The sequence below is a fragment of the Meles meles genome, chromosome 17 (genome assembly GCF_922984935.1).
Source record: "Meles meles chromosome 17, mMelMel3.1 paternal haplotype, whole genome shotgun sequence".
Classification (NCBI taxonomy): Eukaryota; Metazoa; Chordata; class Mammalia; order Carnivora; family Mustelidae; genus Meles; species Meles meles.
This window is the reverse complement of record NC_060082.1, coordinates 54,406,470-54,433,626: the sequence shown is the minus strand read 5'-3', so window position 1 is coordinate 54,433,626 and position 27,157 is coordinate 54,406,470. Positions and strand designations below refer to the sequence as shown.

The 27,157-nt window shown below is 46.2% G+C and overlaps 1 protein-coding gene across 3 annotated transcripts in view; it reads right to left on the bottom strand.

The window, feature by feature from the left end:
* PTPN14 (protein tyrosine phosphatase non-receptor type 14) overlaps window positions 1–27,157 on the bottom strand; it is a 177,373-nt gene that overhangs the window by 41,683 nt on the left and 108,533 nt on the right. For all 3 annotated transcript variants that reach the window (XM_045982491.1, XM_045982492.1, XM_045982493.1), the window contains exons 4-8: window positions 15,115–15,212; window positions 12,437–12,504; window positions 6,482–6,552; window positions 5,570–5,657; window positions 761–849 (exon numbers count right to left, since the gene is read on the bottom strand). In XM_045982491.1, the coding sequence (XP_045838447.1) occupies window positions 761–849; window positions 5,570–5,657; window positions 6,482–6,552; window positions 12,437–12,504; window positions 15,115–15,212 (414 nt within the window). The remainder of the gene's footprint in view (window positions 1–760; window positions 850–5,569; window positions 5,658–6,481; window positions 6,553–12,436; window positions 12,505–15,114; window positions 15,213–27,157) is intronic.

Here is a 27,157-nt window from a genome sequence, read left to right as displayed (position 1 = left end):
AATGAAAGCAAGCACACAGTTTTTGAGATCACTGACACCACGGTGACAACTATGGGCACCAATCCAAGCAAGCTCATTGACATGTAAGAGAGGAGACACTCTGCCAAATCCCTATACCGGTTCTTGCCTCTTCAGCGGAGAAGAGGGTTTAAAATGCGAAATAATGCCCATCACCCAATTATCCCTTCCCCTAAATGAATGAATGAATGAATGGAAAAATAAAACACAAAATAAAAGTATCAGCCCTTTAATTTGTGATAACAAATTCATTGCTTTTAAAATGCATTTTCACAAATATAAAATGTTCTATTTTTAATATAAAATGAGTCTTCACTCCTCTAGCACGTGTGGTTAGGCAGAGGGTGATGGAAAATGCAAAGAAGCCAGTCTGGACTTAATGACTGGGCACAGATAACATGGACAAAGGTAACCAGCAGGACTGACTAGACAGCAGGCTTCCAACCAGACTCACAGTTTTGTGCCATTCTTCTGGCTCAGCAGGGTTCAGTAGCACCTTTCCTGGAGTCAAGTGGGAAGAAAGAGCTTCCTCCATCCCCCAACCCCCAAACAGGCCTCTAGGAAAAGTGAGATGCATTTCTCAGTAACTGCTCAAATCTCACAGAGGGCTGATCTTACCTGAGAAAAGCTCAACTCTGACCCACAGTCTAGCTCTTAACTCACTGGGATCCCTGTTATCTTCGGTGGGCTTTTCTAGAGTCCCTCAAGGGGAAAAAGGAAAAAGAGACAAATGAGAGACTACCTGTATATTACTGCTTGTCTTCCAATTCTGTTTCTCACGAAAATCCCCATGAAGAAAATGCCCAGGTGCACACTGTTTCCATGATTGTCCTGCATCAGATCAACAGAAGAGCGGTGTGACCAAACAGATGACCAGGGGTCCCGCAGAGCCAAGCCCCTGGGCTGCAACACCTCCCCGCCGGGGGGCGCCACACCCCGTTTTCCTGCCCATGGATGAATGAACCACAGACAGCATCAGGTCAAGGGGCAACTCAGCCAGGAATTGACTCAGCCTGCTGCACAGCCCAGCGCGCCGTACACATACATATATATAGTTTTCTTTTGCCTCAAATTGTCACAACACTTCTCCTGTCCAAGAGAGAATTTCAGGATTTTCTCAGATCTGTTGGCAGTTAAGAGTTTCTCTTTCATGAACATCTACGGATACCTTTTTCACTTCGGTTTTGTTAAATCAAAAGGGCACACGTCCATAGTTTGAGTGTGTACGCACATCACATGCGCGTGATCACATGTGTCCTCGGTTTGCAGGACCCAGTGGATCCTTTGGAGCCTGTTTAAAAGAAGCCAACAGCAGACCTGGCCCCACCATTTCCTCTCCCCAGAGGCACCGACTTCCACTGCATAATGCCCTTGTGAGTGTCTATTTGCATCCACGGTGCTTGGTGTTTCATTTTTTTTTTTTTCTTAAAGATTTTATTTATTCATTCAACAGAGAGAGAGATCACAAGCAGCCAGAGAGGCAGGCAGAGGGACAGTAGGAAGCAGGCTCCCTGCTGAGCAGAGAGCCCGATGCAGGGCTCGATCCCAGGACCCTGAGACCATGACCTGAGCCAAAGGCAGAGGCTTTAACCCACTGAGCCACCCAGGCGCCCCTGCTTGGTCTTTCAGTTTACAACCTCGAGGTCCTCAGTCCTGGGATCCTTTCTCGAATTTCCTCTGTTCTTCTTTTGGAACGCCCGTTATTCAGATGTTGGACATCCTGGGCCCACCTTCTAATCCTATCCCCCACCTCCCACATTCCCTAACTTCGTTTTTTGGTGAGATTTTATCTTGTAACCGATTACCTCTCCCATTTCTGATATCATATTTTTAATTTCTGAGAGTTCTTTTCTCTCTTTTCTTTTGAATGTTCCTTTTTTTTTAAGATTTTGTTTATTTTTTTGTCAGAGAAAGAGAGAGCACAAGCAGGAGGAGGGGCAGAGGGAGGAGAAGCAGACTCCCTATTGAGCAGGTAGCCCAATGCGGGGCTCGAACCGAGGATCCGGGGATCATGACCTGAGCCAAAAGCAGACACTTAACTGACTGAGCCACCCAGGCGCCCCCGAATGTTCCTTTTTAAAAGCAATCTACTCCTTTAAGGAGGAGAGATATTTTTATCTTTTTATCTGGGAGACTCCGAGGACGGTATTTCAGGCATGGGAGTTCTCCACCCTGCAGAGTCTCTGCACTTTCTAGGCTGCTTCGCTCCCTTTGCACTGGCCTCTGTCATTCCTGGGGGGCCTGAAGGGTGATGCTCAGCCCTCTATTCACGCTCTGGATTGGGACGCTCAGCACTGGCCGGGAGCTCTGTGAGCACAGTAGAGGCGTGAGGACGGCAGGGCTGCGGGGCAGTCTGCTGAGCCCTGGGCTGAGGAAGCCCAGATGACTCCTCTTCAGTCTGGTGTCTGGTGTTTCCAACCTCCTGCCTGGGAGAGCACAGCCTGCTGCCAGTGTGCCTGAGAGGAGAGCAGGGACAAGGCTCGCCATGCAGGGAGTAAACTGTCCCTCGGCCCTCAGCTTTTACCGGGGACATCCTCTTTGTGGAGTGAGCAGAGGGGCGTGCACAACAGGGCCTAAGATGGAAAAGAAGATCTCTGTGTTCCCCAGAACACCTGACCCTATGCAAGACACAAAGACGGCAGTGTCCCTCTGCAGGGACCTCTTCTCAACCCACTCAGCACAGCGCACATTAGAACAGGGGTCTGTGAACTGGGACAGAGAGAGGGCCGGACCACTGCTGGAGGCAAAGCAGAGAGAGGGTCGGGAGACAAGACGCGGGAAGGAAAACAAGTGCCTCGGGAGTCAGGAGAAGTTACAAGTAAATCATACTGGAGAAAAATGTGTGCGAGGGGGCGCCTGGGTGGATCAGTTGTTAAGCATCTGCCTTCCGCTCAGGTTGTGATCCCAGGTCCCTGGGATTGAGCCCTGCATCAGGCTCCCTGCTCAGCAGAGAGCCTGCTTCTCCCTCTCCCACTCTCCTGCTTGTGTTCCCTCTCTCGCTGTCTCTGTCAAATAAATAAATAAAATCTTTAAAATTATATATATGGGGCACCTGGGTGGCTCAGTGGGTTAAGCCGCTGCCTTCAGCTCAGGTCATGATCCTAGGGTCCTGGGATCAAGTCCTGCATCGGGCTCTCTGCTCAGCGGGGAGCCTGCTTCTACCCTGCTCCCTCTCTCTCTCTGCCTGCCTCTCTGCCTACTTGTGATCTCTGTCAAATAAATAAAAATAAATAAATAAATAAAATAAAATTATATATGCATACTATTATTATGTGTCTGTATATTATTACACATATATGTATATAATATGCATTATATAATATATAATTATACACACCCATACACACACACACATATATAAAGAAGCCAGGCAAAGCAGAGATGGGAAAGAAAATTCTGTGGAAATCCTTCCGGGGGCACTTTGCCCTTAGATGGCTGGGTGCAGCAGTCTGCTGGTGATGGGACCGCGGGAGGTGTTCCCCAGGGCCAGGCAATGGCAAAAGCACAGGACAGATGCTCAGGCACTGTGTCTGTCAGAACTTAAAGGCTCAGAGTCAAACTTGGCTAAGGATGGAGGCTCCAGACACCAGCAGCCTCCCTGTGTCCATGAGCTCCGACAACACAGGAACGACTGAGACGACGGCCCTCCTCGGTGCGGAGGGGGAGGGGCGGGCCTGCCAGGGAGTGGCCTGGTCCTCCTTCCACCTTGAAAAATTCTGAAGAACCATTCATGGAAAAGCCCACACTACGTGGAAATGTTCTTCCTTATGACACATCCACAGCAAGCTCATTTGCTTAAGTTGGTCAAGAAGGACCCGCACTAACCCAGAGGGACTCCACCACTCCTCAGTCTGCCCCTGAACCCTCCTTGTCTTCATGAGCGCTGATCTCAGAGCTGACCACGGCCCCGCCCACCATCCTCAGGGCTCTGGGAGTCACGTGGTCTGGAGGTGGTCACCTGAGTCATGAACAGATATGTGGGCAAAAAGACAACGCCAGCTACGTCACACTCCCTGGCAGTGAGTCAGCAGTGCCTGTCCGCCCACTCAGACCAAGGTACACTATCCCCCTTGTGCTCTTCCCACTGAGGAACATACCAGAAAAGTGCATCAGAAACAAGCACATGGGTTTCGACACTATTTCCACTGCCCCAACTTCCCACAGTGCAGAACTCTTGAAAACAGCACAAGTAAATGAGCCCAACAACTAAACCAACTTCCTGGGACTGACAAGGAACCCTGGGATGGGTTTTCTGGAAGTCAAGAAAAGTTTACCCTGATTTTTTAATGACCCAAAATATCATGACTATATATGGGCTGCTGAAATGTAAGTGGGATGCAGATGGCTTCATAAGGCATTATTGCAACGAAAATGGATTACAACCCTATGAAGGGCAGCCATTAGAGAAGCAAAAGAAAATTAAACAAATCTAAAAGAGAGCCATTTAGCCCTTTCCGCAAGCTGCGGCCACCCTGCTCGTTCTACTTGATGCGCGTGGGCAGCTCTCATCAAGGCAAATTGCAAACGTGCAGCAGAGGGGGAACAGAACACTTATAAAACAGCCAACAGAGCCACTTTGGAGGGAAATGTTTGTGCTAAAAGCGCACCATCGCCCAAACGGCTGGAATGTGCCAGTTGCTTTAGGTTTCTGATAAAACTCTGGCTTTTGTGAAGTTGGTCAGTAGAGAGAAGAAAATGAGTTTGGATTATGGGCTCAGCTCTATAAATGACCAAGCACCATGACCCCCGCACCCCCCAACCACACCCACTTCAGGAGCTGGATTTGTTGCAAAAGATGTACTGTGCTGTAACAGATTCCTAGGCACAGTTTCCAGAAGATTCCAAAGGGGCTGGAAACCCACAAGGCAGGCTCTACGGAGCTCGAGAAATAAAGTGTGATTGCATATAGGAAATTTTTCTTTCTGCCTCGCAAGCAATTATCCCCATATCAGCTCAAATGAGAGAAAAGAGAATAAGCAGGTAAAAGCAGGGGTCAGGGTCTTTATATTAAGGCACATATGACATTAGCTGCTTGTCCTGTGGCAAAACTGCCGGTGACTGTATACATTCACCATGCCGGATGGGCTGGTGTTTGGGAGTCACTCAGATGGTGTTTCACCAACAACCTATTCTGCCCAAGACCATGGAAAACTTCAAAATCTCTTAGTTAAGAAAAAGTGTTTGTGGGACACCCGGGTGGCTCAGTTGTTTAAGCCTTTGCCTTGGGCTCAGGTCATGATCCCAGGGTCTTGAGATCGAGCCCTGCATCAGGTTCCTTGCTTGGCAGAGAGCCTGCTTCTCCCTCTGCCTCCCACTCCCTCTGCTTATGCTCTCTCTGAGACAAATAAAATCTTAAAAAAAAAAAGAAAGAAAGAAAGAAAGAAAAATTGTTTGCATTCTAAAGTAATTTGGATTTGCCAACTAATACCACATAGTGACCAGGAAGTCAGGTCGTTCCGGCCTGCTGCCTGTCATCGCCGGCTCTCTGACTGCCTACACCATTGTGAGAAAGCTGAAGAACGAATGGGCCAGGGTCTGCTGGGTCTGCTACCTTCACAGAGAAGATCTCCTGTCCAAATCCATCCAAACGTTCCACTTCGTTGATGTACATGAGCTCAGCTTCCGCGGGCAGGATTCCACTAAAATCACAACAGCATCAGAGAAGGAAATGGTTAGGGGCAACAAAGGCAGTGGAAGGTCCTACCCTCCTGATGGCAAATTCCAGAGCTGTGGTTTAGCTCGAGTTCTGGGAAAGGCAAGCATCACCCAACTGTGAGGACATGGTGCATTACTCAGTAATTCATTAACATATTCCCCACTGGCCTTTACTCAACGGGGAATAATCAGAGGAAGGTAAAGTGTTTAATTAAGAGCCATAGCCCTATAAACACTAATTATTCCAGACAGCTCTGTGAATAAAGCTGCCTGATTTAAAAAAATAATTTTAAAAAAAGTTATTTTTCTCCCACCTGGGGGGGGGGGGAAACACCTCCACTGTTAAGAAAAAAAGGGGTTAAAAGGAAAAAATTTAGGAGGATGCTATTTGGGGAGCTAAGTGGTCAAGATGAGAGCGCCTAGGACACCGGCACAGGTCCTCTGAGGTCTGAAGGGGGACGGTTTGTTCTCCAGGGTCCCAGAAGGATCCTCTCCCTCTTGACCTTGACTTTCCCACCCAAAGCCCCTCTTCAGGTCTTCACACAGCTCAAGCGGCTCCGCAGCTATGGCAACAGAGCTTTAGGAAGGTCAGAGAGACGAATTCTCCACGTCTGCGTGAGCTTGCTCGTCGTGGTCAGGCAGAAAAGGAAAAAAAGGAAGGAAGAGGAAGAAAAAAGAGAAGAGGAGAAAAGGGTGGGAGGGCAAGCGGCAGAATGTTCGGATCTACCCGTGCACTGGAAGACACTGGGGTGGGAGGGGCTGACGCAGCCAGGGGCCACGCTGGGAGCCAGTGCCTCCGTGGCCTTACCTGTGGGCTTTGTGTTCCTGGGCCGCCTTCTGTGTGAGCTCCTCCAGAACCGCCTCTTCCAGGGCCAAATCCTATCAACACAGAAGCAGTTAGGGCCATTTACTGTTCTGCTTATAAACCTTACGAGCTCTCTTCTCCAGAACACGTTCCTGAGTAGTCTCCCTTCCTCCACCTCCCCTGCGCTCCTTCAAATCAAAGGCTGTCCACTGTAGGACCGAGGGTCCACTGTTATTTCCATAACGTGGCTCTCCACAATAACCTAGGCTCTCGGCTTGTGACTAACATGCCTATTTCAAGGCACAGTTTGGGTCGCTGCCTACATTCTGCAGGGTGCGAGCAGGGCGCTTTTTTCACTTACCTTCTTCCCTGTCTGCCCCTCAGACTCACTTTCATTGAAATTGCTTTGTCAGTACTCATGTGTTTTTTTTCTTTATTTTATGAGAGAGAGAGAGAGAAAGCAGGGGGAGTGGCAGAGGGAGAGGGAGAGAGAGAATCTCAAGCAGACTCCCCGCTAAGCGTGGAGCCTGACACAGGCTTTGATCCCAGGACCCCAAGATTATGACCTGAACTGAAATCAACAGTCAGACACTCAATCAACTGAGCCACTCAGGCACCCCAGTACTTGCATGTTGTTAACAATCGGGGTACAGGCAAATGAATTTCCAGCCCCATTACCCTTTCAAAAGCTGAGCCTAGAAAGGGACTGTGTCCTGCCTTTTCTGTCCACCACCCTAACATCCGTGAGCTTATTCAGAGCTACCCAAAGGCAGAGAAGGCTCATTCGGATGTTACTTGACAGCCTTGGGAGCAGAGGAGGCCATGCGGGCTGAAACTAGGGAGTTCTGTAAGGTCACAGTGCACAGCAGAACAGCTGCCTTCTCAGCCACCTGACTCCAGGCCTCTGGGACCTCCGGTGTGCTGGCTCCCAAGCGCTGAGAGCCAGCCGCACCCACCTCTCCCGCATATCCCTTCAGTGACAGCGGGAGCACATCAGGGATCGTTAAACGTAACTCTGGGATGGAGAGATGATTGGAAGGCATAAATCCAAGACAGGGAGACCAGAGCAAACAGGCCCTGGCCCCCTGACAGAGCTGGTGATTCCGGAGGCTCCTCACACCACTGGTGGTAACTTAGGGGGCTCAAGTCAAGGGCCAGCTGCCTCGGACCCCCTGGGGAGGCAGTTTTCATGCCCCCTGCCCCAGGCAGATAAGCACTGAGGAGGACACAGATATGCACCATTCCCCTCTGAGCTCCAGACCGGCCATCAGAAGGGGCTCTGAGCGATGTGTCCTGCTCAGGTCTTCTGAGGCTCATTGTAAACATTGGGAGTGGGGGGCTGGGGGGCAGTCCCCAAAAAGGTCTACCTCAAAACTGCAAGAAAGAGCCCATTGCAAATCAGGAAACTATGAAAAATCAGGATCAATTAAAGCTGGAAAACGAGGGTGTGACTACATGTTGGAAATCCTACAGATGGTCCCGAGCAACCTCAGAGAAGGTGCAGGAATTCCTGGCAGTTCTGAGTTTCCATGCATTAATGGATGAAAGCGCTGCTTCCTGTTCAGCCATCCGCTGACATGACTCAAGCCCACGGGAGGGGACATGCTCAGTACTACGTCAGGAACAACAAGGACCGCGTAGCCTAGAGATGGAGTCCCCTGAGCGCCCCCAGCTATGGAGCGGAGGTGATAACCCGCTACTAATTTTGGAAAAGCTAACGAAAGGCATGTGGCCTTCATTAGAATAAAATAAAAACAGGTAAGTGAAGATCGGAAAGTGCTTCATGAAACCCCAGCTTCCCACTTTTAGGGAAGAGAAAGTCCAAAAGTGCCCCTCTGGTGTGTACACGATTCAAGCGCCTCCGTCTGCACCCCAGGGCCCCCGTGAGGTATGTGCCCCCCCGCCGCAGAGGACGCGCGCAGGAACGGCCGAGTGCGTGCCTGTACACAGCCGCACACCTGTGGAGGGCCCTGGGTACTTAACTTTGTTCTTTTCTCTGCTGCAGAAATGCCATTTGACAAATTCGGTTGCTTTGTAAGATCAAACGAGGCCATTCATCCCATCTTCCCTCCCCCACCAAAGGAATGCATTCTTCTCTTTGAAAGCTCCAGTGGAACCGAGCAGAAAGTTTACAACCTTCCATGGCTCCCCACTGCCTGCTCAATTAGGTCAACACCTGCACGGGGCATTTAGACCATTCTTCAGGGTGACCCAGCCTTCCCCCTTCCAGACCTCTGCTCTCGAGGGTTCAAGGCTTCAGGCAAACTCCTCCTCCTAACAGAATGCTTGTACATCTCCTGACACACTCACGGCGACCCTTCCTGGGAGAACCCCCTGCCCCCGAGGCCCATCACATGGAGTGAAATGTCACCCCATCCTTCAGGTCCCATCCCAGGTCCCGTTCCCTTGACAGGGCTCTCCTATTCCCCCCAAGCTGGATGGAAGCCGATGCCCTTCCACTCTGGGTGGGGCTCCTATGGCCCTCACCACAGTCTGCCTACAGTCATCTGGATGCTCATCCCATCCTGTACCCTTGTCACCCTCCCTCTACTACGATAGGCACTTAAGGGCAAGCCGCTCTTCTCCACATCGCGGCTGGGCCCATCCCAGGGCTCTTACACAATGCTGGCTTACACGGGCTCCTACACAGGAAGTGATCCAGAAACGCTCCCTGAACTGAACCCCATAAGCAACGTGTAAGTTTCCCATGATCAGACTGGAGTTTCCCTCATGTAGAGCCGGTAAATGATCGTTCATACCCTCTGCCTGTCCTCTGCTTACATTTCCAAAATGCACGCACTCTTGTTGCCTGAAAAACACTGTCTTGGGCATCCTTGAGCTTGCATACCAGAGACGGGACCGTCACGCTAGTAGCAGTATGACAATGACGGCAAGGACCAACACAACGAACAAACACTGAGAATTCACCATGTGCCCAGGTTACGTCACATGCACGCTCTCCCTTCACTCTCACAACTGGAGGAGGCTTGCTATCCCCATTCTTAGATGAAAAAACGGACATTCTGGTTAACCAATTACATTTTAAAATAAATGGAATTAAATAATAGCCCGAGTTCACACAGCTGTTAAGTGGCCCCGCCAGGACGCGGACAGGGAATGCTTGGCTCCTGGAGCCGAAACCACGTGACCACAGGCCACAGCGTATCCAGGCTACGGCATGGGGTGGGGTGACATGGCAGAAGGCTGGGAACATTCCAGATTCAGACATACACGCTGACAACAGTGCTATCCAACAGGACTTTCTGCAATGATAGAAATGTTCTGTATCTGAGTTTTCCAGTACAGTAGCTACTAGCCACATGTGGCTACTGACCGTTTTTTTTTAAATGTAGCTAATGCAACTGAGGAGCTCAACTTTTAATTTCAACTTTAATTAACTTAAATTTGAATGTAAATAGCCACCTGTCAATGTAAGTAGCTAAGGTCCCAAAGAGGGGAGTTTTAAAATTTTTATTTATCTTTTTAAAGACTTATTTGAGAGAGAGAGAGCAAGAAAGTGGGGAGAGGGTTAGAGGGAGAGGAAGAGAATCCTCAAGCAGACTCCCTGCTGAATGGGGCTCGATCCCAAGACCCCAAGTTCATGACCTGGGCCGAAATCAAGAGTTGGCCACCCAACCGACTGAGCCACCCAGGCGTCCCCAGGAGAGGGAAGTTCCAAAAATAACACATCCATATTTGTCTGTCCACAGTGAGATTTAACAAGGTCTATGCTGTTCAAAGTATCTGGTTTTCTCAGAGCCCAGTGGAGAACAGTATCATTCTGAAAAAGGCATGACATACAAAATAACTCCTTCCAGCCTTCACGGATGGCACTCGGACCTGTCAAAGCATTTTAACATCTACAGACTCACAAAAAATTGTAAATGGCACCCATGCCCGGCCTCTGCCTAAAGGCTATGTGATTAAGACCTTTAAGGAGAGAAAGTAGGGGGAAATGTAGAAAACTATCAACCCAATTCATTGCCTCCACTGACAAAAAAATACACTCTTTCTAAAATTCTAAGGTATGAACTTCACTTTCCTCCCACCAAGCCCGGCGGGAAACCTCCCCATGATTGAGGTGAGCCTCCGGGACATGTACATCAAGCCTGTTGGCACCAAACCCTATGAAGAACTTCTCTGCTAAATAAATACGTTGATCTCTTTGAATGCAGGTCGATCTGCTAGGTAGAATTAACAAGGCACGAAAACGACAGACCAATCAGATAATACTGACATTTTCTCGGAGTGAAGAAGAATAAGGACAGAGTTATTCATGAAAAACAGAGATCTTACGGTATTTCTCCAAGCAATAAGAATGAGATACGTCTGCAGCCATTTAAGATCACTGCACACACTGATGGGGAACAGGAAGTGCAGCTCCGCTCAAGCTAGGCTTTCAGACCTGACCTGTCACCACTCTACTGGCTCCCATATGCCACAGCCCCCTGGATGCCAAGTTCTGCCCATTTTCCTTCCAAAATATCTCTTGCATTGCCTTCTTGTCCGTACTGTCACTCGTAACACCTAAATTACCTCTTTGCCAAGAGCACCATGCAGAATCTCATCTGACCTACTTTCCCGAATGATCTTAATGCTCTAATCCAGCTGTTCTCAAAGTGTGGGGTCTGCACATCCACCGACAGAGCCCAGGCGCTCTCAGTCCTGAGATGTTTCATCCTCTCTGCGGCCCCTCCCCTCTGCCACTCCGGAGCGACCGTCAGACTCACCACTGACTCTTTTGCAATCACTCACGCCACCTTAGCCATGCGCTTTCTCTCTCCGTCCAGATCATTCTTGGCTCCCTCTTGTCTGCCTGCTGCAATCCTGGCCACTCTTTGAGCTCCGACTTGCACACCATTCGTCTTTAAACCTTCCCGACCCCCCTAAGCGAATGTAACTTCTCCCCACGTAGAATCCCGACTGCCCTTCATTACACTTGGCCTCGCCTTCTGTTCTGCAAACTTCCTATTTACTCAACTACTCTGCCGCCTCCCTGAGAAGAAGCACCATTTCTTAAATAACTTCACCCTCTGGGAGTTAGTTACCCAGGTTAGTGCTTTGAGCAAAGCAGCTGATTTAAAAAAAAAAAAAAAAACAACAACCAAAAAAAAAAAACAAGTGGTGAATGATCAGGATTTCTAAAATCAGAGCCAGGATGCTAGAGTGGGAATAGCTTTTCAAACATTTTAATCCCTCCTCATAACTCTTCTCATTTACCCCAAAGCTACCAAACACACACACACACACACACACACACACACACACATTCCCCACCGGTTAAAACTTAGCTTCATTCCTAATTTAACCCAAGATTGGACATTTGACTTCATTGACTCATTCAATGAATATTTATGCAGGCAGACTTCATGCCGGACAACAGTGACGAGATAGAGAGGGTCCCTGCTTCAGGTCTTGACAGCTGACTTTCTAGCTGACATTCAATACTGAACATGTTTAGATACTGAAAGAATTCCAAAGTATATGCACATGAAAGGTGATTTAGCAGGAAGTCGTGGATGGCTGGTGTCTATCATACAGGTGGTTAAAGAACAGGAAGGCCTCTCGGAGGAGGCGATATTTAAATCAAGACTCAACATCAAGTCACAGAAAGATCTGGGGCAGAGCACGGAAGGTACAGGAAAGCCAAGACGAAGGCTCTGGGATAGGAGCAAGCTTGATGTGTTCAGAAAGGAAGAACACCAGGGCTCTGGAAAGTAGTGGAACTGGGGATCGGGGGTGGGGGGGTATCGAGGGGATGGGGAAGTGTCTTGAGGAGGTGGGAAAAGGCACATTTACTTTTCCAGTGTTTTTACAAAATGTGTCCCTACTTTATAAATGGATGGACTTGCCTCCCCAGGGAATACGTGCACGAAAATCCTCTGAGATTTTCAAAGGAAAGACTTACCCAACCAAAGAAGGTAGAAAATTAATTAAGAAAAAGGAAATTACACTTACCATAGGAAATAGCACATATTCTCTGAGGAAATCTTGAGAATCAAACTGATTGTAGTCTCCAAAATCAGCTGAGAAGAAAGGGGGAGGGGAAGAGATTAAGTGAAATTAAAGATGGAATAAAATAAGAGTAAAATTACTGCCACATTTATTATCCGACTTCATCTTATTCCTGCACTAGTAAATGAAGACAGTGCCACAATGCGCTTGATATCATTACCATTTTACTTAGCAATACTGTAAATATCAGCGTGTAAGCGTGGTTACACAATTTTCTAGGGGGAAAAAAAAACAAACGGGGAAATTTGAAAGTGATCCCTAAGCTATTTTAAAAATTTGAAACAAACCTATACTTATGTTTTTGTTAAATATGCATCAACACATATCTTAAGAATATCTGCCAAGGGGACTTTTTAACTCAAGGTTAATTAAGAGAACTGAAGAGCCAAACCCATCTGCATCTTTTCATATATTTGCAGCTGGAAATTCCCACTATAAATCACCCTTGGCAAGCAACCCTGCAAATTTTACACCTCCCAAACAAGTTCCCATATTGCAAGATGCCAGAAATTCTGTTTTGTCCTGTTTTCATCTCACGATGTTATGTCTGAGCACATGCAAAAAACACAGTGAGTCCATATCGTCGATCTGGAAATGTCTTGCTTCTCATCCCACTGGCTCTCAAGAAGGAAAAAAAATCAAAACAGCATACAAACTTAATTTCATGTAAAAGATCTGGCATCTAACAGGAGATACGGAATGCAGGAGTCCACACGGAAGGGCAGTGAAGAGATGTTGCTGAGAAGACAAGGATGTACCTAACTCATCACATTAACATTAATATTCAAGACAGGTTGGGGGGGTGGAGGGAGAGGGTGGCTGGGTGATGGGCATTGGGGAAGGTATGTGCTATGGTGAGTGCTGTGAATTGTGTAAGCCTAATGATTCACAGACCTGTGCCCCTGGGCAAATGATACATTATATGTTAATAAACATAATTAAACACACACACACACACACACACACACACAAAGACAGCAGAGATCACATGTGTAGCCTGATTTCAAGTTTACTCATCAGTTATCTATATTTTATCTCAAGTTACAATTCTCCTGCTGGGTCTAACTACCCCATAAGTGTTCTCGGGAAAACCATTTTACAAACACTGTAGCTGGGGGAGATTCCCTCAGATCGAACAGCTAGCCTCAAGGACCCAGTGAAAAGGGAAGCCAGGCTACATACACCAACTTCCCTCAGCCTGAAAGCTATCGCCAGGGTCTTCCGATACCCAGGATTTCTGTAATAAGCCCCATGATTGAAAAGTGAGAGGGGTAAAAAGACAGTAATAAAGTGAACAGAAGAGAAAGCCTTTTGAAAGGAGGAAGATCCATTTGCAGATGAGGGACAGAGGGGATCTTCTCTTTTTCGTATTAAAGGTGACTTCTCTGTTATTTTGATGATTTTTCTGTTCTATTAATCATTTTGGGCACTCTTCCTTTCCCTTACAGTTTTTAAGTAAAGAGATGGGATCCAACATATTTCGTGTATTTTCATCCACAAGGTAACAACAGCAGCCACTGCTAGGAATCATACGTCCAACAAAAATTGCTAAACTGCTAATACCCCGGGATGAAAGAGATCAAGGGAAGGCTGCCTCTTTAGACATTCCAGAACCCAAAAAGTTCAACTTTAGTTCAGAGTCTGGGATGGGAAGTTCAGCTCACAGCTTCTACAACAACAGTCCACACAGCAAGGACTCGGCGGCTGGCATTCCATTTGGACGGGAACTGATTTTAAGGAAAAAGAATGACTATTGAAAAAATTACATTTTGATCTTCTTTTCAATAATGATTAAAGGCCATTAAGCCACCACTCAATAAAGAGTAATGTATACATCTATGTAAAAATCATGTATGTTACATAAAACTATGTAAAAGTACATGTAACAATTTAGAAAGATTTAAAAAATAGCTGTCTGATAAATCTAAGTAGGACAGATTGAAAGGCAAATGAACTCAACTCTGTATTTGTTGCTTCATATTACAATCGTGCATTTTATTTTTATTTATTTATTTTTTTAAGTACTCTCCAGACCCAGCATGGAGCCCAACACGGGTCTCGAACTCACGACCCTGAGATCAAGACCTGAGCTGAGATCAAGAATCAGACGCTTAACCGACTGAGCCACCCTGGCACCCCTACAACGATGCATTTTAAATTTTTCTCTCTAACTGTGTGAGAATAAATTATACTATAATGTTTAAAGTTATCACACTTGAAAACTGATGGGAAAGTCACAGTCATACCAGGAAGCCACAAAATATGACCACATGGGCAGTGCAATAATTCTGAGAAAATGTTCCACAAACCCTGAATGTAGCTTTAATTAAAGGCAGGATGAAAGCTGCTATTTCTCCAAATAAAACTAAAATTATACAAGCATGAACGATTTGCAAACAGTTTTCAGAAAGCCACCAGCCTGCCACCAAAAAAAAAACAACAAAAAAAAACCCACTATTTTTGGCTCCCCCCCCATTTTTGCATTTTTAACGTATCTTGGAATGAAAAGTACAGTTACTAAGGGATCGTTTAAGTAAACTCAGTTTTTTCTTCTGAGAGGCCAGCAACACTGCAGTCAGAGAGAAAATGGGATTCCCCATGGCGGCCGTCACACTCCTTACCTTGCACAGCCAAGCCGGCCAGCCGGATCACCTGTTCCAACGTACACCGCAGCCGCCCTTCCAGCACGTCTTTTTTGACTTGCAGGTAATACTGATATCTGTCCGTGGGAACAGAGAGACAAATAACCTTAAAAACACATACTTGGAATATGTTTCCACAAGATCAATGTCTCTAGATGTAAAACCCTGTGTACACAGCAGGACACACAGGTGATGCCGAGAAAGGTCAGTTCCATAAAAGACGGGAAGCGCCCTCTGCTGTGTTTATCTTCGTTTGATGTGGCAGGTGCCACAGCCTGGGCATTCTCAGTTTGAGAGCGTCCTCATCCAATGATCTCATTATAAGTCCCCTGGACGAAACACCCGGTAAGGACCAGCTCTTCCTAACAGAGACCGGGAAGGAAATGCTCTTCCGCACCTGGACACCCAGGGCAACACAGCTGCCCAACCTACATCCAACAGCCGTGAGTTCCTAAAACCACTCTGGACACACTCCATTTTCTAAACTCAATAGTTTGGTGGGGTGGATCGCAAACAGGCCAGATAGTCGGGCATTCTGCTAGCAGAGAGGACAAAGCTTTTGAGACGAGGCTCACCCCACAGGTCTGGGATTCAACAAAAATCCAACCCAAGTACATCCTCAACCCAGCGGATGCAGAGAAACAGAGTGTGCCCATGGGCAACGTCCCGGCTCAGAGAGGACCACTGTCCTCAGAAGCCAGGACGGTGTGCTGGGCTCTTAGAGTTACCTGAACATTTAGAAATCTCCTCACCCCAAACCTTTCTTCCTAGGACTCTCCTTCCTTTGACCATACTCTTAAAACACAGTCTCCTCTAGAACAGACTTTTCCTAGCATTAATTCTTGGTGAATGCTAACAACCTTTCTGTTCCTGGTGACCGTTAACTCTACTTTTTCTAAACTGGGACATGGCAATCCAGGGAGCTCAAGAGTGATCCGAAACTCAGCTCTGTTTCAGAGAGGGGCAGTCAGCACTGAGAGCTAATTATTGTCATCTCTACCTTGATATTATGGATATCATTACATAGCAATCCAAAGTTTATTTGAGGGAAGGACTCAGGGTCTCTGCCCCCCTCCATAGAGTTCTCTACCTCCTCTCTCTTCTTGGGTCGACTGGACAGGGGGTACAGATGACCAAGTCAGTCTCTGATGGGACAAACCTATATTCCAATCAGAAGGACCAATGCTGAGTTATTTAAAAATTCCTTTTAGTAAAACTTAGTATGTAACAGAAAACAACATGTTCTTCCTACTCCCGCCCTACCTTTCACCTAAAACTATCCATAATCATTTTGTAGGCTCCTCTACTGAATCAGTAATTATACTTCTGTCCCTATCAATTGATTAAATCAATTATAATGTATATAATAAGCATCTGTATTGATTTTCAAAGACAAGTCCCTGGTATGCGTAGAGAAGCTCTACGCCCACTCCGTGCTCTGACATCAGCGGACACGGCTCCGTCTCACCTAGTTATTCTATCCTTAGCTGATTAGGGGCATCCTGGGTTCTAAATCCTGATACATAAGAGCGTGTGGCCGAAAGTCTTTTGCTGGTAATGAAGGAGCAGTGTTGCTGTTTCCGAAAATGAACAAACAATAAGGAGGAAATACAGGCAGGATACTTTTAAAGACCCCCTGAAATTGAAGGTATGGCCTGTAGGGGGTGAGGGGGGAAGGGGGCTTTGGGCAATCATCTTCCATGGAAGGAAAGCGGAAGTCATAAACCTGTCTCTTTATCAGTCACAGGAGATAATCAGAGTAAACGAAATATTTTGAAGTAACAATTGTGCATGAATATAAAGAAACACCAAAGCAAATCAAAATAGCAAAGACTCAAAAAATCTGGTTTGCTACTGTTAAAATATGTCTCATGTTCTCTTCTGGTTCCCTTTTTTCACCTGATCACTAAAGTTAAGTCCCCAAGCTCAGGTGTATTCAAGCTCAACATTTTCAAATGTGTCGCCCAAGGTGAGTTAACACTACAGAAGTGTGTAGTCCCACGCACTCCCATAATACAGGTGCCTGCTGTTGGCTTGCTTTTCTTCCATTCCAAGGGGGGACAGACAGCAGCTTGGCCACATGGTGAGTGTTAAGGATCTCAGGTTCCAGGGTTTTATCTGGAGCTCCAAGAGCTCCAACAGAAATGGTTTACATTAGTGCCTTTGCTTCAAGGACTGTGCCCCCTGTCAATCACGAGCAAAGCTCAGCTTTTACAGCCTTACTTAAATAACAGATTTATGTCTATAAGTATAACCTGATGCACACCATTGGTTCACCTCCTGGGAGAAAGCTCAGTAAAACGTGAACAAGGAGGAGAAACACCGGCTTCGGAAGCCTACTTCCCTTTCCACGTAGCACAGCACATTTCCTGTTTGCGGCCCCTCTCCTCAAGGGTCTTTCTCAGCACCAACTGCCATGTTCCTTCCCTGTTCCCTGGCCTGGTTCTTGATTTTCCTCTGGCACCAGTCCTGGGCCTCTGGGCCCATTTTCAAGGAAAGAGTAAATGCTCCACTCATTGGTGTAAGGTCACTTTGCCTTCAAGAGAGTGGGAACTACCCGTGAGCCTTTTATGAAAGATCTTTCATGCTCCTAACCTAGCTGGTTCTTAGAAAGGACAACACCTCCTCGTGGAAACTGGCGCAAGGAAGGGGGCCCTAAGTCAGCAAAAGATCTTGTAAATGTGAAGAGTTCATTGCGAAAACTGATAGATCATTTAAAGAACAGCCACTTAAAAGAGTCTCAAGACCATACTTTCGAAAGTGGGAGAAGAAGAAAGGAATGATGAAGAAGTGTTACTTCATCGTATCGCCAGAGGATCCTGCTGTGACTTTCTTCAGAAAAGCAAAGGGATATCTAAACTAAATAAACAAAACAACCGAACAACAACAACAAAACCACAGAATTTCGAGATAAGAAGGAATCCTAAGTTTACTGAAGAAAGGTACAAACAGAATCCTTGAAAAAGACAAACCAACCAACCAACCAGAATACCCAATTTCAAGGTAGGAAAAAGTGGTAAAGTTCCCCTACTCCTCTCAAACCTACAATGTCAAATCCCTTCTATATGCCATACACTCCTTGCCATCTTTTTTATTTTATTTTATTTATTTGAGAAAGAGAGCGAGCGAGCATGAGAGGGGAGAGATCAGAGGGAGAAGCAGACTCCCCACTGAGCGGGGAGCCTGATGTGGGACTCGATCCTAGGACTCCAGGATCACGACCTGAGCCGAAGGTAGTTTCTTAATCAACTGATCCACTCAGGTGCCCACTCCTTGCCATCTTGAGTGGACTTTTTTTTTTTAAGAGACTTATTTATTTAATTTAGAGAAAGGGGGAGGAGCAGAGGGAAAGAGAGTATCCTCAAACAGACTCCCCACTGAGCGGAGAGCCCCTCAATCCTAGGACCCTGAGATCATCACCGGAGCTAAGATCAAGAGTCAGCCGCGTAACCAACTGAGCCAGCCAGGCACGCCCTCTTGAGCAGTTCTGACTTATTTTCTGCTCTCCAAGTTCAGGAGAAACATGGATATTCACACTTACTAAGCACTTCCTGTGTGCGGAAGTTGGTTTAATGCCGAGGGACATCCTGGAGAAGTTTACAACAGTCTCTGCCTTACGAGGATAGTCGTCCTCTCTTGAACCCCTGACGTCATGGCTCTCTCTCGAGTGTGTTATTAAGGGCTCCATTTTTAAGAACCAAAGAGTAAAACATTTTAAAAGGTGTTAACCCTAACATTACCTGCCATGGCTAGAGCCTCTGATCAGCTGATACCTCTGGGAATATAATCCATGGGAACCAGCAAAACAATTATTATAGCTGTCTTATCGTGCTGATTCCAATTTCATCTACACCTATCACTTCTAGAACACACGAGGGAGTTTTAAACAGATCCATGCCGCTCTAGGCAACGGGGTGTCCTAATACGCCAGCAAGGAACACCAGGATCGCTCCTGGTCATTCAGGTTAGACATAGGCTTGTACTGGGATACAAAACCGAGGAGCTGAAGAAAGCAAGAGCTCTTTCCTGGAAGCCATCCAGACTACAAGAGAATCCAAACAGCGTTAATGATAGGCTACGACAACCACGTGACACTGTGGCGATGATGACGTGAGGTCGCAGAAACGAGAAAGAAATCTGGAACACTCTGGAAATTGTTTGGTATGTTTTTTCTTAAAAGGCGCTTTTGTGAAGTATAATAATTCTATCCTATATGATGACGACGTGAGGTCGCAGAAACGAGAACGAAATCTGGAACACTCTGGAAATTGTTTGGTATGTTTTTTCTTAAAAGGCGCTTTTGTGAAGTATAATAATTCTATCCTATATGAAGATTAAATTAGAGAATATGAGCTGAAATTCTATTTCTAGCATGTTTGGTTTTTGCTCATTTTTGATGAGAGATTCAGTGCTAACGGTGGTAAAATATAACAGTGAATTCTATTTTGGAAACATGTAATTTCATGGAAGCATACTCCACCCTGTCATAGCTCTGGGTGGAGGGGAAAACACACACACATACACACACCAATCCTCATGCCAGGAAAGTAACTGCCAACTTTCCAAAGAGATCCTCTTTGAAAACCCAAGCTCACAAGGAAAACTTTTTAATACTTTTCCTATCCAAAGACCTGGAAGTCGTCCATCTGAGTGCTGGGCTCCAGTGAATAAGGTTTTAGGTTAGGATTCTGCTCTCCCTCTACCAACTGGTGAATATAATTATACTTGTTGAGTAAAGGTAAAATTTCTATTTTCAACATTTTTTTTTGTCTTGGTTTTACTCCACAGAGATTAAAATTCAGGTTTCTCTACAGGAAACAGAAAAGCTTCCTGATAGTCGGTGCTATTAAATATGACAACTGGAAACTGAAGGATACTATGAAACAGCCTTGGGATGTCTCTTCTGTCTGGAAGAGTTCCAACCAAGCTCAAGAAAATCAGTGACTTTTCCATGTTCCTTCCTCTCCCTAAGATTCTGAACAGGAAGTCTGAAAAAAGTGCCGCACCAGGTCAAATCAATAGAGCATTCAGTGCTTCTGACAGTTGTATGGAAGAATTCTCTCAAAATTATACCCTGTCACGTTATTCCTCCACATTTACGGATGTGCTGCTCAGATGTTCGAGTCTCTTTTCCCCATTCATATATGGGGGATTTATCTCAGCACTTGTGCGACTTGGCTGTATTTGCAGGTCTGTCACTACTTCTCAGATTGAGACATTCCATGTGGTGTTCCGAAAAGGATGGACTGTACCCCCACAGAACCACGAGGAAGGCGAGAGGAACGCAGACGCCGAGGGCGTGTTGCTTTTACGGTGTTTCTCCCACCCCTCCCACAAGTGAAATATTCATTCCAAGGCCAGTTCAGCAGAAGGGCCTCCAACAGAGAAGAGCCACGAAGGTATAAAAAGCCTTGAGAGCTGGGTTTGGTCATGGCGCTCAAGGGCTCCACGTTCGCAGCGTCAATCACAGGATGGTGGAGACAGGAGAGGGGGCGGCCATGATGACTGCGCCAAATGTTTGCTCTCCATGGAGCCTCCCTCCTCCGTCCTCCCCCTGACTGCCCACCTGCTTCATCAACTCTGCAGGTAGGCTCTGGGTTCAAGGGGAAGGAGTGCCACCCCCGGAGCAGGAGCCTTCCGAGTCGTCTGTCTCCCTTTGCCCTGGGACCTGCAGAGTCCAAGTAGGACTGCCCCTTGGTGGGCCCGAGCTCCCAGGAGTGGACACAGCAGATGCGGAACGTGGGCAAGAAACAAGCCTCTGGTTATCTGAGGCCACAGAGATCTGTGGGTCATTCGTCATCATGCATGATTTAGCCTAAGCTATTTGACAAGGGAAAGATTTCAAAAATCCAAGTCCTACCCTTTTGTTTTTAGAGAAGGAGACAGTTTGGAGGGAGGAGAATGACTTGTCCAAGGTCGTACTGCTCTTAGAGGCAGGGCCCGACAGACCAGAGCCGTAGAGAGCCAGAGAACGGGATCTGATTCCCAGCCTTTGTGGGCAAGTCATTGGTTCCACTAAAGTCCAAAAATAAAAGTGAAAATAAAAATGCCACTACTTGGGGCGCCTGGGTGGCTCAGTGGGTTAACGCCTCTGCCTTCAGCTCAGGTCATGATCCCAGCGTCCTGGGATCGAGCCCCACATCGGGTTCTCTGCTCAGCAGGGAGCCTGCTTCCTCCTGTCTCTCTACCTGCCTCTCTGCCTACTTGTGATCTCTGTCTGTCAAATAAATAAATAAAATCTTTAAAAAAAAAAATGCCACTACTTGGCGATTTGGGGGGATCCCACTGCCTCTAAGGAGAGGCTTTGATCACCAAGCAGGCTTCCGCCCCATCCGACTGCGCTGGCATGAGCTTTCTGTCAAAACATAGGGCAGGACAGTCGTAAGGTAATTCAGATCTGGTGTTTTTTGTCCCAGCACCAGCCTCTGGGAAATTTCAATTTCCAGAGGTGGGTGGGGAGCAGGGGGACCAAGCTGTGTGTTCTCTTGACTTGCTAACAGCATCGTAAGATGCAGAGGAGCAAAGTGCAATCGAGAGAGCAGGGTCCCTAAAGGTAGGCTCCTACCTAGAAGGCTCCTGTACCCAGCCAGAATTGGGTACAAATAGCCCTTAGATGGATTTCCAAATGCAGATTTTTTTTAAAAAGCAAACTGCAGTTCCCCCTATGTCACCCACCGTCTCTACTGACTCTTGGCTGAATCCAGGTCCTTCTATGTCATGGATCGTAAAGAAGGGGTGTGGACTTCATTCTGCTGCTGGCACACAGGTACCACCCGGGGAGCGGTGTGACCGGCACATATCACCCGTGCATTACTCCTTTACCCCCACTGCCCAATCTGAGAAAGAAAATGCTTTCTCATAGTTAAAAATAGGTTAGTGAAAGCATTCTGTAAGCTGTAACTATCGACCTGCCTTACCACTGTTATTATGGGGCAGCTCCCGTCTGCCTCTCCCTTCTCTGCAGGTCAAGGTCAGCCACCCCAGCTTCTCCCTTCCCGTGTGCATGGTCCGTACAGATGTGACAACTTAGAGAGAGGGGAGCATGTCAATACTATCCTTACATTCCTCAGTCTGCAAAGGCTTTCCAGCAGCTACTCCGGGGGGAGGGCAAGAGAGAGAAAGCCTGGTTGTTGCTGTTGTTGTTGTTGTTGTTGTTGTTACGAAGGAAGGAACATGTTTCCTCACTAGAAAACTTCCTTCACAATCAGCCACATCAGAAGAATCTTGCTAGAAGGTACTAGAACCTAGCTCTCCCAGGACAGTGTAGGACATACTAAAGAAGTACCATTGCTCTCTGGTTGACGTTACATGGGACGAGTAAGAAATAAATGTACAAGTTTCTTTACTATAAAAGACAAGAAAGAGGTGACAGAGGACAGGCTGTCCTAGAATTCTGGGGTAGAGAACAGCAAAGGGACATAATTTTAACACTGAGATTGACAGAGATACCAGCAAGAGAGAAAGGGCACATTCCATCCATTCCAAAGGGTGTGCACCCTGTAAATCCAGATACTGGGCAGGGTGGCCCACCCCTTTCTCTGCCTGCCAGGACCAGATAAACAGGACCGCCCGCAGGCCTGCGACCAGATAAACCTGAATGCCTGCCTCCCTCCGTCCCCCTATCCTCAAAACCCTTGAGAAGATTTCAGTTGATGATTATTCACGTATAATAATGTGTTTGCCGCCTGACCCATGCACCCTCTGAATGCTTTATGCTTAACGAACGTTCAAGTCCACAGTCCATTAAAACTCTGCATTGTCGTGCAGAGTACAAAGCCAAGGCTCCTGCCACTGTGCAAAATGGAAACAACCCAACAGGGGAGAGGGGGGCCAAGGCTAAAACTCTGACTCGACAAAGATAACCTTAAAAGGGAAAGTTTGTCTCCTCGCCATTTCACACCACAAGCCAATACACGTGCATGCGTGAAAACACAAACACTGCATATGCGCACGCGCACGTGCGCGCGCACACACACATACACACACACACACACATACACACACGACTGTCTTGGCAAAAATTCAAACCCAGAAGTTCTCAACATTCACCGATCGATATCCTCTTTTGCCACAGACGCCTAACTTCTTATCGAGGCTCCTTACGTTTCAGTGAGTCAAAGGATTGCAATCCTTTCCTAAAAAGGATAATGTTTGTTTAAATGCACACAAACACACACAGGCCTTAACTACTAGTGAAAAAAGGCCAAGGATAGCAAGGTGTTGCAAAAGAGAAAAGCATGCCACAACCTGATCCCTGCTTTCTGCTCTTGAACTCCTGCATTAATTATAACAAATTACAGGGAATCCAAGTACAGTTTATAAGTACAATAAACTCCCTAATAATAGCCTATAATTTAATCAAGGGTTCTCTTTAAAAAAGAAAAACTCTTTCTCTACAATACATCATAGAGGGAGAGAGAATACCCCGACAGCACTTTTTCTGCCACATTCTAGGCTAGTGAGTACAGATTCCTTCATGACAGTCACAACGACATGATTTAAAAAAAACAGACAGGTTTCTGTGGGCTGTGGGCTGTGATGCCCTGACCTAGGAAAACATAACAGAAGTAGAAATACCTAGTCTCAAAAGAAAACACAGTCCTAGAGTGTGTGAGGCTTAAAATAGAATCCGAGTCTGTTTTGCTCTGTCTTAAAAATCTCCAATGACTTGGAAAACAGTCTGGCAGTTCCTCAAAGTTAATTATGGAGTTATCATATGACCCAGCAATTCCACTCCCAGGTATATCCCCAAGAGAACGGAGACACATGTTCACACAGAAAGCTGTACACAAATAGCAACAATATTCATAATGGCCAAAAAAGAGGAAACCATCCAAACGCCCATCAACTTATGAATGGATCAGCAAGATGCAGTCTGTCCACGCGATGGGCTATTATATCACAAAAAGGAATGAGGTATTGATACCTGCTACCATGAATTATGAAAATATTATGCTAAGGCAAAGATGACAGACAAAAAAGGTGACATGTTGTACAACTGCAATTATATGAAATGTTCAGAATAGACAAATAGGAGATTAGCGGTTGTCAGGGGCTAAGAGGAGAGGGAGGGGGGCAAGAAAAGGCTCTGAAATCAGATCTTGCCAATGGCTGCACAATGTTGTGAATACACCAAGAACCACTAAATGGTATACTTTAAAATATTAAATGGTATGTATGTTATATGAATTTTATCTCAACAAAATAAAACACCTAGTAACCTTAATCGGGAAAAAGCTCACACTCCTGATAGAGCACGGGAGGCTCCGGGTGATCCACTCAGAACTTCTTTCTTTCTGACTTCATGTCTCTCCGCACACCACACACCTGAGCTGTACTCAGTTTATGGTGCTTCCCCAAACCTACCACGTTCCTTCCCACCTCCTTACTGCTTCTGCCATCAGACTGCCCTTGCCCATCCTCCTCCACTCAGACCGTCACCTACTTATCCTTCAAAGCTCAGCTGCAATTTCTCTCTTTCTGTAAAGCTTCCCAAACCTCAACCAGTTAATGGAGCCTCCCCACAGCCCCCAAGGTGCTTCGCCCGGGTCTCTCCTGCAATGCCCTCCACGCCTCTCCCATTCCCCCACGAACTCCTCACAGACTGGAGACTGGGGTCTTATCATTTAATGTCAGTACTGTCACTAAGTAGACACTCAATAAACATTTCTGAGTAGATGAAATACCTACAGAGGAACGCATACAGACAGAGGGAGGGAGACTAATCCCCTCACGCTAAGATTATGAGATGTTCTTTCTGTGGTATGAAAGAGGCTCCTGAAAGTTTCCAAAATGTAACCCATCACACACTAAGCAGGAAGGCTTCAATTCTTTGCTTTTAGGCAAAGGGAAAAAAACGTTCCTTCAAACACCTGGAATACCCAACACCATACCGAAGGAGAACAAATCTGGAAGTGACACTACCCAATTTCAAAACATTATAAAGACAAAGACAAGACAGTAATATTGGTGAAAGAAGATCAACAGAACAGAAGGGAGAGCCCAGGTTTAAACCCTCATACACAGAGTCAGCTGTTTTTTGACAGGGGCAAAAGCAATGTAATGGAACAAAGACAACGAACCTCTTCCTCAAATAGTGTTGGGAAAACTGTGAATCCACAAACCCCGTCCCCCAAAAAAGAACCTAGAAACAGACTGTAAACCCTTCACAAAAATAACTCAAAATGAATGACAGACCTAACATGCAAAATGCAAAACTGTAAGAATCCTAGAAGACTATAGGAGAAAATCTGGATGACTTTGGATATGGCAATGACATTTTAGATACAACACGGAAGACACACTCCATGAAATTGCCTTTGTCAAAATTTAAAACTCTGTTCTGCAAAAGGTAATGTCAAGAGAATGGGAAGACAAGCCACGGACTGGGAGAAACTATTTACAAAAGTCACATCTGATAAAGGACTGATCCAAAATATACCGAGAATTCTTTAAAACTCAACCCAGTTAAAAAATGGGCCAAAGATCTTAATGGACACTTCATCAAAGAAATAAGTAGATAGCAAATAAATACGTGAAAAGATACTCTGCTCATGTCATCAGGAAATGTAAATTAAAACAACGAGATATGGGGCACCTGGGTGGCTCAGTGGGTTAAAGCCTCTGCCTTTGGCTCAGGTCATGATCCCAGGGTCCTGGGATCGAGCCCCACATCAGGCTCTCTGCCCATCGGGGAACCTGCTTCCTCCTCTCTCTCTGCCTGCCTCTCTGCCTACTTGTGATCTCTGTCTGTCAAATAAATAAATAAAAATCTTTTTTAAAAATGAGATACTACTACACAACTATTAGAATGGCTAAAATCCAGAACACTGACCACCAAATGCTGGCAAGGATGTGGAAAAACGGGAACTCCCATTCACTGCTGTGGAAATGCAAAATGGTGCAGCAACTTGGGGAGACAGTCTGGTGGTTTCTTTTTTTTTTTTTTAAGACTTTATTTATTTATTTGATAGACAGAGATTGCAACTAGTCAGAGAGGCAGGCAGGGAGAGAGAGGAGGAAGCAGGCTCCCTGCTGAGCAGAGAGCCCGATGTGGGGCTCGATCCCAGGACCCTGGGATCATGACCTGAGCTGAAGGCAGAGGCTTTAACCCATTGAGCCACCCAGGCGCCGCAGTCTGGTGGTTTCTTAAACTAAACCTACTCTTAACATGATCCAGCAATCATGCTCCCTGGTATTCACTCCAAGGAGCTGAAAACTTATGTCCACACAAAAGCCTGCACAACGATGTTTACAGCAGCCTTGTTCATAATTTCCAAAGCTTGACAGCAATCAAGATGTCCTTCAGTAGGTGACTGGATAAACACCAGGATACAACCGGACAATAGGATGGCATTTGGAACCTAAAAGAGATGAGCTATCAAGCCATGAAAAGACATGGAGGAAACTCAAGTGCACATTACCAAGTGGACAAACCAATATAGAAAGACCACATGCTATATGACTCCAACTGTGTGACATTCTGGAAAAGGCAACCCTGGGAAGAAAGTAAAAAGATTGGTGGTTGCAGAAGGGAGAGATCGTTAGGGCAGTAAAATACTCTATATGACGTTATCATGATGGATACATGTCGCTATACATTTGTCCAAATCCACAGAATATACAACACGAAGACTGAACTCCCTAAATTGAACTATGGACTCTGGGTGATGACGATGCTTCAAGGTGGGTCATTCTTGGCAAAACTTCTGATACGTGACGCTGATAATGGCGGAGAGGATGCATGTGTGAGGGCAGGGGGTATGGGGACATCTCTGTGCCTTTCCCTCCATCTTGTAAATCTAAACTTGCTCTAAAAAGAATAGAAGCTTACCAAAAAATAAAGAAATTCCTTCAGTGTGGCCCATCTGTTTACTTGTTGATGATTTATACTGCTTTCCAAGCTACCAAGTAGCAAAGAGAGAACTCAGGGCTGAATCACAGTCAAGGACCAACCACAGCATGAAATAAGTCCTCGTGGAGACAAGCCATAAGAGACTCTTGACTCCAGGGAACAAATGGA